Source organism: Mus musculus, chromosome 12, assembly GCF_000001635.26.
Source record: "Mus musculus strain C57BL/6J chromosome 12, GRCm38.p6 C57BL/6J".
Taxonomy (NCBI): domain Eukaryota; kingdom Metazoa; phylum Chordata; class Mammalia; order Rodentia; family Muridae; genus Mus; species Mus musculus.
In genome coordinates this window covers 108146308-108159192 of record NC_000078.6, presented here as the reverse complement: position 1 = coordinate 108159192, position 12885 = coordinate 108146308, and the positions used below count along the sequence as shown (strand labels likewise).

The following is a 12885-nucleotide window of genomic DNA, read 5'->3' as shown; positions in this document are numbered from 1 at the left end:
CATTCAAATAGTGGCACTAACAGAGGCAGAATGTCACAGGCTTTTCTCTTGTGTCAGATGAGAAGCCTGATTCATGCCAGTGTTGCCCAATATCTTAGCTGTGGTCTTACTGGTGCTTTTCTTGGGAACACTGTCTTCACAGTCTGGAGGCTGGAAGGTGGAAGGTTAAGGTGCTGTGCATGGGGTTCTGCTGAGGGCCTTCTTCGTACTTCACACCTGACCTGGTCCTGGCATGGTCCTACATGACAGAGCTCTAGGCATGGGCTAAGCAGAGGAGGTAAACATGAGCATCCCCAAAAGAAGTGTCACACAGCTAAAGATGTGCTCGTCCGTTGGGAGCAGATTAGTGAGGCTGAGGATGTTTGTGGGCTGGTGCCGTAGCTGCTGCTGTGATTTGAATCCCTGTGCAGCAGTAGCTCTGCTCTGGTTTATTGCCTCAGTAGAAGAAGCAGTTCACTTTTACCACATGAGGCCTTGGGTTAGAGGTAGGGATTATCTCAGTTTTAGAACTTGGAAGTCTAAGGATAGCACACAGTAACACGTGCTTTTATGTTCTACTCCAGATGTTCTGCTTGCTTCAGAGTAGCTGACAGTCTTGTTCTATGTTATCAGCATAAAGGCTGTATGCTGCTAGTTTTCCTCACAGATAGAGAATTTTAGATTATGCTTATTCTCTTTTAACTATAGTTCACATGTGACTATTTAAACCATACCTGGTATTTAGAAGTGCTGATATAAAGCTATATTGTATTTCCTTGTGGTTGGCTCTCTGATAGATATAGTTGAAATGATTGTAGCATGTTGTGAGATTCTACTGTTTTCTTTCTTTTTTTTTTTTCTCTAGGCAGAAGAATTATTTTTATGGGTTCCACGAAAGTTACTAATGACTGTTGAATCTGCTAAGAATTCAGTATTGGGTAAGAATAATTTATTTAAGGCAGTGTACAAGTTAAACAAATTTCATTTCTGACGATAAAAGATCATGCTTGGTTGTTTTTTCAGTTGATAACATAGTCCCTCAAATCCATATAAAGTTTTCCATTTTATGTCCAAAGAAAGATGCATGTGACATGAACTATTATATGATCTTGGAATTTTGTGCTGTGATTTTAGCGTGTTTTGAGTTGTGGCCTTTTAAATGAGTCCATGACACTTACCCTGCTAACTTCTGGGTTGATTTAGGGCCCCTGTATTCTCAAGACCGAATTCTCCAAGCTATGGGAAACATTGCACTGGCCTTTCATCTGCTGTGCGAGCGAGCCAGCCCCAACTCTTTCTGGCAGCCATACATTCAGACCCTCCCCAGTGAATATGACACCCCTCTCTACTTCGAAGAAGAGGAAGTACGCTGTCTTCAGTCAACACAAGCCATCCATGATGTCTTCAGCCAGTATAAAAACACAGCACGCCAGTACGCCTATTTCTATAAAGTCATCCAGGTGAGCAGGGCAGGGAGGAGCGGCATGCTGTGTCTTACAGGTCAAGCACTTGCCTTTGAAGCTTGAGGGTACTCAGGCACCTTTGTTCTTTCCACTTTTGTAGAACTAGTACACATCGTTTCCAATGTATCTGGCTTCATCAGCATCCAGGATCAGTACAAGCAGAAGTACTCTCTCACTGACAAAAGTTGCTGAGCTTTTTGAAAATGAGAGTATAAGATTTTGCAAGTTGTGAACTTTATCGAATATAAAAAGGTTCCCTGTGTGTGATGTTTCTAGGAAAATTAGAGTTGATTTTCAGGAGCTGAATAGATGGCTCAGAGGTTAAGAGCCCTTGCTGTTCCTGCAAAAGATCAGGGTTCAATTCCCAGCACTTGCGTGATGAAATTCCAGGTCCAGGGGGTGCCCTTTTCTGACTTCCTAGGGTACAAGGCATGTGTACAGTGCACAGACATACATGCAGACAAAACACTCATAGAGAAAATGAATAAATGTAATAAAAATTTAAAACTTAAAAACATTAGGAAACCGAAATTGGGAAAAGTTAAAATTAATTTCTACTATATTCATTAGTTGAAAAAATTGACAGTTATGTCAACTGCAAGGTGATTTGCTTATGTTTTTCAAAGTGTACTACTGTTTATTACGTATTATATTTTAGGTAGTTGTAAGGGAAAGTGTCATACACACATCTCTAGAGGGTTGATTTGACTTTGTGTGTTTTGGGCTTTCATCTTCCCTTTTCTAAGGGGACAGAGCCAGTGCTGCAGCTCCCCTTAGCTGAGCAGGAGGTGTCTTCTCCAGACTCCCCATTGCAGTACTTGGGTCTGCCTCTGCCCTGCTGCACCTGACCGTGAAGAGCAGGAATGGGAGCTGCTCGCTCCTTTTCTTGGGCAGTTTGACAGCCTGGATTGGGCTGATGTGGTTATTTTGTAAATCATCTGTCCTACAGTGTTTTGTTTCATTTTTGAAATGTAGTAATCTCACTTTACTGCTTAATGAAATAGTTTTATTTATTACCTTATTCATTCATTTATTGTTGTAAAGATGACTTAATTTGTATGTGTGTGCATAGAGCCTAGGGCCTTTGGCTCGCTGGGCGAGCACTTTCCCACCACTGTCCGCTCCCTGTCTGCCGTTACAGCTCACCTATTGTATAGGAGCGTCCCTCGCAGGGATACTTCTTCCCTCCTGCCAGATGCTCCAGCTGTTTCAAAGTCAGAGGAGTCTGAACTCAAATAGGAATTGTTTTGCCTTTCTAACCTCAAGGTTTAGGACATTATGAAGAATGGTAATACATAGGTTTTCTTTCAGGCTTATCTAATTTAAAAAATTGTTGATGGAGATAGATTAAAAAACTTTGCGTCTTTGTTTATGATGTCCTAGAGTCCTACATCTGACGTCTGGTGTGGCCTTTGTCTTCTGGAAGTGCTATGCTTTGATTTTATTTTATTGTAATGAGTGCTGTGGCATTAAGAGCACTCTGACTCTCTGCCTGTCTGTCTGTCCGTCCTGTCCGTCCCCGTGTGTGTGATGTAGGTGATGGGTTGTTATCACTTATGTGGGGTTAGCTGGGAGGCCTTTTTAGGAAGGGCATTTAAGTGATGGTCCATAAGCTGGACGATTCTGAGGCAGAATGAAAGAGTAGAGGATAATCTGTCCAGGTAAAAGCCCAGTGGCCATGTGGGAAGAACACAGGCTTTGTAGTAAGACAAACCTGGAAAACCTGTTTCCATCACACTTGCAGTTCAAGTGGAATTTGTAGTAACTGAGGGTGGGCTCTGAAGCCAACTTGCCAGAGCTTACCTACCTCACTCTCCACTGCTTAGCAATGTGCTGTGCCTTAGTAGACAGTTTCTGTGCTTCCCTTGGCTCTAAGGTGGGAAGGTACTGCCCAAAATTGCAGGGGAAGGTGGGCAGAAGGAGGTGAACTGTGTGAATGAAGCCCTGGGCTGCAGATACTCCATTGTGTAATTGTCGCTGTCCGGACCTTCAGCTTCAGCCAGCCTTGCTTGGTTGTTACAGGTTCTTTTTTTTTTTTTTTAGGATACCTTAATATATTTTGTTTTCATTTATTAATTATATTCATATATATATCATATCATTGTCGTCACAAAACCCTTATATTTCAGAAAATCTGTATTTCCCTATATTTTGTAGAGAAAATATCTTAATGCTATTGTTGTCACAGGTTCTCAAGGGTTTCACTTGCTTCTCCCTGGGTTGGGATACTTTACATCAGTCTTTTCAACATTTTCTCTTACAAATTTCAAGGTAGGCGAGGATAATGAAAAGCCTCCTGCAGGCCACAGGGTGGGAGGGCACAGGCTGGGGACTGTCCAGCTCTCAGTTCTGTGGTTGACTTGGGAACTCTTAAATCTTGAAAGTTCAAGCAGGTTTTAGTGTTTTCTGTAGTTTAAAATAATTCTAAATGGCTTACTGCAAAGTGGGCACTGTGGAAAAACCTCTCTTCCTCAGAGCTCAGAGCGCCTGCTGTCTGTGAGAAGCACTGACTTGCAGGCTGTCTCCATGCTTTTCCTCCTCCTCCTCCTCAGTCTTTGTTTTTTGTTTTCTTTTTTTGAGACAGGATTTTGCTATATACTCCCGGCTGGCCTAGAATTTGTTATGCAGACTGGGATGGCCTTGAGTGTTCCTGCCTCAGTGCAGGGATAACAAGCATGCCGTTCTCCAGCCTAGCTAACTGCTGGGGTTCTTTTTCCAAGGAAAGTGTGACTGTCACTAACAGGGATGAAGATGAGGAGCAGAGGGAACTATTCAAGTTGGAAACACATCATGAGCTTTTGTAGAAAGTATTGTCTTTTCTCCCTCCCTCCCTGTCCCCCTCTCTCTCTCTCTCTCTCTTTCTCTCTTTCTCTTTCTCTCTCTCTCTCTCTCTCTCTCTCTCTCTCTCTCTCTCTCTCTCTCTCTCTCTCTCTCTCTCTCTCTCTCTCAGACAGGGTCTCACTATGGCTGACCTGGATTTTGCTATGTAGACCAGGTTGGTCTCAAACACACAGAGATTTGTTTGCCCTCACCTCTGGAGTGGATTAAAGGTGTGCTCCACAACGCCTGGCCTGTTAGAAAAGGACCTCTAAGCAGCTTAGAACAAGAGGCATAACCTGGGAGCCCAACCAGCAGCTCAGGGCTATGCAGAGGTGTAGTGGCCAATTTAAGGAGCAGTTGTTCTGCATTAGCCAGAGGTCCAGAACTAATAGAATGAACAGATACACACAGTAAAGGGATTTATTAGACTACCTTACAGGCTGAGGACCAAGGAGTTTAATATCTGTCATACTATAGAAAAGAAAAAGCAAGAGTCTGGTAGGTAGTTGTTCAGTCCACAAGGCTGGGTGTCTCTGAGGGTTCATGGAGAGCTGCTGGTCTTGTCTGTTAGAATCCTGAAGAAGTTGGATTTAATATCAACTGCAGCAACAGGAGGATGAATTTGCTAGTGAGAGTGGGGGCAAGCAAGTAGAAAACAGTTTCCTTCTCCCGTGTCTTTTTATGTGAGCCACCACCAGAAAGTACCGTTGGTAGATCTTTTTTCAAACGATCTGTTTAAGAAAATTCTCTCACAGGAGTAACCAACAACTTGGGTCCCTGTCAATTCCAGATGTTGTCAAGTTGACAGCCAAAATTAGCCATTACACTTGTTAAACCATCTTTTGAGTCCAGCTGTTTTTCTTGTTTTAGGTTATCCTCATCACATCTGGAAGTGTTGAATAGTAAATCAGAGTAAATACAGATGTTTTTGTTGTCTGCTGCTATTCTGTTTGTGTGGTGCCTTCCCTCTTCCTCATGCCTTCTCGGAGTTGGGTGTTAGGCAGCTAGCAGCTCAGTGCAGCATCACTGGCTCAGTGCTCAGGAAGAGCGAGGAGACCCTCGTTAACATTTCATCATGTGATCTGTCCTTGGGAGTGTTTTCCTGTTTTGTGTTGGTGTTTTGCTTTTTCATTGAAGATCTTCATCTTCTCCAGGGACATGAAAACCCTTCCCCAGACAAATACACATATGAGCTCTGCCTCAGATCTTTGCAGGGCACAGGTAAGGGGTGTCCATGTTCCATTCCTAGTTGTTGTTATTTCCACTTAGAGTCGTCTTCCTGGGTGCTAGATTGAAGGCTGGCTCCTTTGTTAGGGCTCAGAGTCAGTGTGTTTGTGGTGTGCTCCTGTCCTTGGCAGGTCTGTTAGAGAGTCACACTGTTCTCCGGTGTTATATTCTAAGTGCGTTATGACTAACTTCTACTAATCATACATGTCTTTAGGATTTACATTTCTCTGTACTGCACTTTTAGTTTAATGCTATGTTGGTATTTTGTCTTTTGCTTGTCTTAAGTCAGTGTTCTCCCAGCATATTGCTTTGGTCAAGGGCTTCTTGGTGTGGGCACTTTGTTAGTTCAAGTGAACTGACTTTAGCTTGCTTTATAGAGTTTGTTTTAAAATGCAGTCCTCCCAGGCCTCTGCTCTTCCTCCCCTGTGTACTGGAGGCTTGGGTGTGTGGTCTTCCAGGTGTCCTTCCAGATCCTGCACTGTAGTCTAGTCTAGTCTTGTCTTGTCTAGTCTTGTCTTGTCTTTTCTTGTCTTTTTTTTTTTTTTTCTCTTTTTTCAATGAAGGGCAGGCAAGCAAGAATTTATTGAGAAGTAGAGTAACAGCGCCTGCAGCAGGGAGATCCTGAAAATAGGCTGGCTCCCTGAGAAAGTATTCTGAGGTAGTGTCTACCTAAGATATTGGGAAGATATGGCAGTCACTCAGTCCTTTAGGTCTAAGCATGAGACCTTTTGGTGCCTCAGGCAGGCACTGATGCAACACCTGCTGGTGGAGCATTATACTGCAGTTTGGGTTTAACACCTCCAAGTTCAGGAGCTAAGTTTAGAAACTGACTAAGCCACATGCTAGGAAAGGCTTCTATGGGTTGAAAGCCCTCTCAATAGGGTAAATTTTCCATCGGTTTGTGAACAGGAGTCAGAGAAGAAAGGACTAGTGGTGGAAAGCAGACCTAGCTTTTATAACTTGCAGTTTTATGGCTATGAAAATGTTCCTATCAGAATATACCATAGGTCAGCTCCTTGTGACACTTCTGCAGGGGAGTATGCAACCAGGTTTGTGATAGAAATCAGTGGAAAAGTAGGTTTCGCCTTCAGTCACATGTGAAACTATGGACTTGTGAAAGTGAGTCGAATGGAGTTAGGTTTTAGGCTTCTTAGTTGAATGATAAAGTGGAAAAGAAACAGATCTGAGGATAGGCTGTTATGTAACTGATAGTCCTTATCAAGTACTGTGACATGGGGCATCAGCTTGTGTTGAGACTGAGAATTTTCATAGAGACACATTTTCCTGTGTTTAGACTTTAAAATCTGATTGACATTTAATAGGATAAGCTTAAAGTCCATTCATTTCCCAGTTTAGGTGAAGTGTTTCATGATACCTGAATTTACTCTGTGGAGAAAATGATTTGTGTATTAATTACTTATCTTGTTACAAAGTAAGAGAATTCATTCATAGTGAATTCCTTTTTTTTTTTCTGCCTCTTGCTTCACAGTAGAGTATGACAGTCTTGAATTACGTAGCTTGCCAGGGCTATGGTGGAAGAAGAGCTGAGCAGTTGTAGTCTCAGTTACTGCTACACCTGCCTGACAAGAGGTAGAAAGAGATGCCATTTTTGGTTCTTGGTGTGCCATGGCAGTTGAGGCTGATCACAGGCAGTTGTATGTCTTATTTGCTGCCATTTGACTTGGATCTGTTACATAGCAGTGCAGATGTGCGCCTGCTGTCACTTGGGCAGATCCCGTAACTCACAGCCTTTCAGGAACATGCACTAAATTAGATGAAAAAACCCTGATACCAGCTTGTAGTGTCCATGATGAGAGGTCAGAAACTGCAGGTGGTATCCAACTCTGTGTGTGTACAAGTGTGCACATGTGTGTTTACTTACTTTATAAATTAGGTAAAATAAGAGATTGATAATAACTACTAATAAAATAGTAATTACAATAGTATACTATAGTAAAATAGCATCACTACTAATGCTTTTGGGCCATTGTTAAGCTAAATGTAGGTCACGCGAATGTAAGTATTGCATTATGTAGACACTGGTAAGTGACTAAAGAAGTGGTAGATACAGCATGGACACTCAAAACAGAGGGTGAGTCATATCCCTGCAGAACACAAAGGACAGCACGGGAGTTGATCACATTCCTCAGAAGAGCATGCAAGTTAAATGTTGGAGATTATTTCTTGTATTTTCCATTTAATACTTTTGTATTACAGTTGACCACAATTAGCTGAAATAGTGGAAAGAAAAATCTTTGATGAGGAGGGTTACTGTGTTCTAGAACTTGGGGACCAGTATACCCAGTGTCCTAGTTGTTTATAGGTACACATGTAGGTATGTGTGCTGGTTGTGTTTTGGGAAGAGGGAATCATAACTGAGAAAATGACTCCATAAGATGGCCTATATGCAAGTCTATGGGAGTTTTTCTTAATTAGTGGTTGATGTGGCCAGGCCCAGCTTACTGTGGGTGGGGCCATCCCTGGTTAGGTGGTCCTGGGTTCTATAAGAAAGTAGGCTGAGCAAGTGATGGGGAGCAAGCTAAAAAACCAGCACCCCTCCATGACCTCTGTGTCAGCTTCTGCCTCCAGGTTCCTGCCCTGAGTTCTTGTCCTGGCTTCCTTTAGTAATGGGCTATAAGCTCTTAAGGTGAAATTAGCACCTTCCTCCCTCAGGTTGTTTTTGGTTGTGGTGTTAATTACTAGAGTAAAAACCTAACCAAGATGGTATGTGCACTTCCCCAGGCTGCTGGAATATGCTGTCCATGCCTATCACTCTCTTCTCGTAGCAGAAATAGCTTCCCAGTTATATTCCTGATAGTCACTCCTGGCCAGTGTGGGCTTGTCCCATTATTCTGTTTCTCCCACTTTACCTGGGTCTTTTCCTTTTACCTGGAAACCAATTTTAGTCTTTAATCCTGAGTAAACTAGCCAGTCCTCTCTGGCTTCAGCTCTTTGTGTGATTGCTACCCCATCTGTCTCTTTGGATTTAACCCCTTATAGCTACTTAACTATTTTACTAAACTGATAGTGTAAAGTATTACATTTAGAAATAGCTACTGGTGGGGTTAAAGAAGTATATGCATTTGTGGTATGTGTGTTCATGTGTGTGTGCACACGTGTGCATTGCTAGGGATTGTATCCAGCCCAATTGAACCACACCCCTAACTTCACAAAAGTTTTTGTGACCCTGGCACCTTGTCAGAGAGTATTTGGTAGAAATCATTCATTTGTTGAGATTATGCATTTTTGGTAACAATGCAAAGACGTCAACTTGTACCCTGCTCAGTTGTTTCCTTGTAGTTTGAAATGATTTTACGGTTATGGAGGAATTACAACTGTAAGGTGTAGAGCTCACCTGCACTTCGTGTGCTCTGGCTTGGTGTGATGCTTCTGCAGCTGCAGTGTAAGATGGGAACCAGGTTAGTGGTGGCACAGAACTCTCCCTCCCCGCACTTCTTCTTTCCTTGCCGTTGTCTAAGGGATCAGTCACCTGATACTGTTTTGCAGAATACTTTGGCAGGTACTTTGTAAACAACACTCATTTAATATTTATCTAAAGTTTTTCACTTTAGGCTGAGATTATGTTTTTGGCAAGAGTCCCATACATGACAAGTTTGTCCTCCTCAGGGAACACATAAATTAATGTGCTTTATTAATGGCTTTTTCCAATAAATTGGGTGCTTTGATAGTAAGCAAATCCCCTATTCTCATTGACGAGTTTTTGTGCTCATATCTGCCCTCTGCAGGAGGTATGTATCACTGTGGCATGTGCCAGCTGCAAGTTTTCTGCTTTGTTTTTTCTTCTGTAGGTACTGAAATTTTACTTTGAGGAATAGTTGTACCTACTTCCTCATTTATTGATTTATTCGGTGGTTCATATCAACAAGGATTCCTGGATACTTATTTAATTTGATTGGGTTATATGATCCATCGCTCTTACTATTGATTTGATGCATTGTTTTAAATGGCTCTGCATATGACAATTGATTTGTCCTTTAGTTTTAAGTATTTGGAGAAAATCCTATGCAGCACTTGCCATAACCTAAATGTATGGAATTATGTTAAATAGGAATTTGTTGAAATGACTGACTCTTGCATTACACATTACTTATAGAGTTTCTTTAGCATCAGAGTGGGAAGTAGCTGTGGGTAATACTTTCTAGTGCTGCCCTCTGTCCATCCTAACTTAAACATTGTGCTTTGCTCTTAGCTGACTTTATAAGAAATGCTACAGCTACTAAGTGAGGGCTATAAGCAGCAGAAGTGAGGCTGTAAGAACAAAATCAGAGGTAATGGCCAAGTGGCTGAAGCCAGTTTAGTGACTGCAGGTATCAGATGAGTGATGAGTGAGCATTGGGTTCTTACGGTCGGCTATGGGAGCCACAAGCTGAAGTCGGGAGGCATAGAAGAGCAGTAACAGTTTCTGCTTTCACAGTGTTCTCGTGACTTGGCTGGGGGCGTTTTCTGTTCAGGTAAGCAACATCCATTTGCAGAGAACTTGTAGGGCTGTCCTGAAGAAGCACAAGAGTGAGGGTGTGTAGAAAGAGCTGCTGTGCAGAGCAGCAGGAGCTCATGACCATGCCTTTGTGACTGCCGGCTGGAGACAGGGAGAAGCTTCATAGCAGGCCTCCCTGGCCAGCACTGGGGATGGAGTGCTTGTGAGATAAGCACGCTACACCAGACCTCCTTGGCTCTCTTCTGAGTGCTTTGACCTTTCCAGTGAGTGATCCAGGAGGAGGGATTTGTCTCCATTGTGCACATGAGGAATGGAAGATGTGAGAGCTGCTTCCAGGTGTAACGATGTCTGCAGTTTTTGAAGTGAGTTTAGGGTAGTTCTGTAGGGCCCAGGCCTTGAGCTTCTAACCATAGAGCCAGTCATTGTGTTTTAAGGTTATTTGTAGTTTTAATTTTGGGACCAAGAAGTTGTAGTTTAAGAGGAGAGTAGTCTGTATAAAAGTTCTTTACATGTATAGAAAGTTGGATGTACCCTATTGACTGGGAGGGTCATGTGCATACAAGGCCATTCTGTGAGCTTAGTGGGCATTCTGTTAGCACCCTAGTAAAATGTCTGGCCCTGTAGCCACCTCTCTGTCAGAGTTGGAACTTATGCATCCTTGGAGGGTATAAGTTCTTTACATTATCCCTGGGTTCTGCAGAAGCTGGCAGTGCACCATCTCTTCATTGTTATCCTTACCTGGCCAATTCACGGTGCAAAACCATGCAAATAAACCAGATGTCAAGAAGGAGCACAGACTGGTGTATCTTCTGTAGAGGTGTCAGTGTTGTTGCTGACTTGGTCGGAGCTGGTGGCTATCTTAAAATGTCTACGTGTCCTTGCTTGTTCCTGAAGCCATCTCATCCTTTTAATGTGAGTTCAGTGCCTTTATTCTTTGTGAGGTTCCCACATTTGCATATTACTCATTTAAATGTGTATCTGATGCTAATTATCTTCATAAAGGTTGTGGTTCTGTTGTTTTAAAATGTAATCTGAGTTTCTCACTCTGTCCACTTGTTTGTATAATGCCATAACAATTCAAATATAGTCTTTATCTTCTGGGAATTTAGTGCCCTTTGTTTTTTCTATTTTTCTTTTCCTTTAGTTCCAGTGGCCTCTGTAAGGCATTTTTTTCTCTGTGTCCATGTTTCTGTCTCAGGGAAAGCCATGCCTTGTATAGTATTGGTGCTGAGAGTGGGCAAAGGACAACATTTTGTGGTGTGTCCATGTGAGCCTGGGACATTGTAGCCTGTTCTCATGTCCTTCTATGAAAGCTCTTCAGATTTAGATTCTAGCATGTACAGTCTTCCTTGTTCACTGTAGCATTCCTGCCCCTGGTCCCTCATGCTGAACCCTGCCTTCCTCCCCTTCTTTAGTCTCTGCCTGTCTGACCTGTTAGAATTTTAACTTGTGACTTTATCACTCAGCTTAGAAGTAGACAAGTAACAAAGTGGTGTGTGTGTGTGTGTGTGTGTGTGTGTGTGTGTGTGCGCGCGTGTGTGTATTTTTTCAGATGTTTTCCTGTTAGCAGAAGCACCTGTATGGATGCAATACATATACAAATCCCTGGTACTAGGACTCAGGTCTCTAGGGACTAGGACTCTAGAGAAAGGGAGGTAGCATGTGTGATGCTTATTGGCATTTCTGTTTTAGCTGCTGCTCCAGTGTCTTAGAGGTTTGTCCCAGAGTTCCATGTCCTAAAGTAAATTAGTGTCCGATAGGATTTCATGTTTCCTTGCTATCTGTCTTCTTAACTAGAGGGCTATCCACTGAGGGCAGGGACTTTGTTTCATTATCAGTTAGGAAGATAACTAGAAATGACACAGAGATAGTGCTTGGTAGTTATTGACTAACATCATAGTTGAAATAGTAAACAACTAATATTCAAAGTAAAATAAAACTGGTGGACACTGCGTTCTGCAGCCCATTAAGAGCTGTGATTACATGGACATCACTAAGCACCTGAGTGTTGGGATAGATCCTAAGGATGCAGGACAGGTCCACTGAGATGCAGCCCTGCTGCTCTGACTGCAAGTTCAGTTTGGAGGGCTCCAGAGTCTGCACTTTTAGTCATCTGCTGACCTCCCCACTCACTCCAGAATTGCCAAAGCCACCGCTCACATTATATGTGTGATGGGCTTTTCACAGATTTCAAAGGTCTAGGGCAGACTGTGTTCAGTCAAGTGTTTTTTTGCTGAACTACATCTTTTCTGAGACAGCGTCTTGTTATAATAGCTCAAGCGGGCCCAGACTCTTGATACTAGCTCCATGTATGTTATCTTCCTGCCTTGGCTGTTCAACTGTTGGCATTCTAATCATGTCGCCAACATGCCTTGTTAATTCTGGTTTTGTTTGTGTTTTTAAATGGGGGATGTTTGCCTGCATCTTGGGTTCACATTTTGGAGTTTCCAGGATTTGTAGCCAATCCCCAGCAATGACTCCATGGTGATGTGGATGAGCTCTCTCCAGATCCAAGGTCTTTTTCACATAGATTGGGAAGTGTTGTCCTTTCTTTAGAGTCACCTTTCTGTCCTTGGGCATGCAGGCGGACTCTCGACCCTTCCAGCTAGGATATGTCTCCCTAGCTAAAGGACCATTTGGGAATATAAATGATGTGTTTTCATTATCCTAGCTCTCCTTATATTTGGGTAAACTGGAGAGCAAGGCTTCACAGTGGTGCTTATTGGTCCCTCCCCTCTTCACCCCCCCCCCCCCCCCCGTCCTCTGGCCTTCCCTCGGAGCCCCTAGGACTAGATGAGCCTTTGCTGCTGTAAGAGCCCTCCCCAAATTCCCAAAGCAACTCCTTTACCTTCTGGTTTCAGCTGAGAGTCTTTCTGAGTGTATTTTCCTGACGGATTCCTTGTTATCTACTCTATGATGCTTAATTCTTTATAGCCGCAC

The 12885-nt window shown here is 42.8% G+C and overlaps 1 protein-coding gene across 12 annotated transcripts in view; it reads left to right on the top strand.

Annotated features, from left to right (window-relative positions):
• The window catches only part of Setd3 (SET domain containing 3), a 72915-nt gene that overhangs the window by 20153 nt on the left and 39877 nt on the right, over nucleotides 1-12885 (top strand). For all 12 annotated transcript variants that reach the window (XR_003950066.1, XR_003950065.1, NM_028262.3 and 9 more), the window contains 2 exons: nucleotides 845-917; nucleotides 1183-1439. Coding sequence is in view for 10 of the 12 variants with exons in the window: in NM_028262.3 (NP_082538.2) it covers nucleotides 845-917; nucleotides 1183-1439 (330 nt within the window). In the remaining 2 variants the exon portion in view is untranslated. The remainder of the gene's footprint in view (nucleotides 1-844; nucleotides 918-1182; nucleotides 1440-12885) is intronic.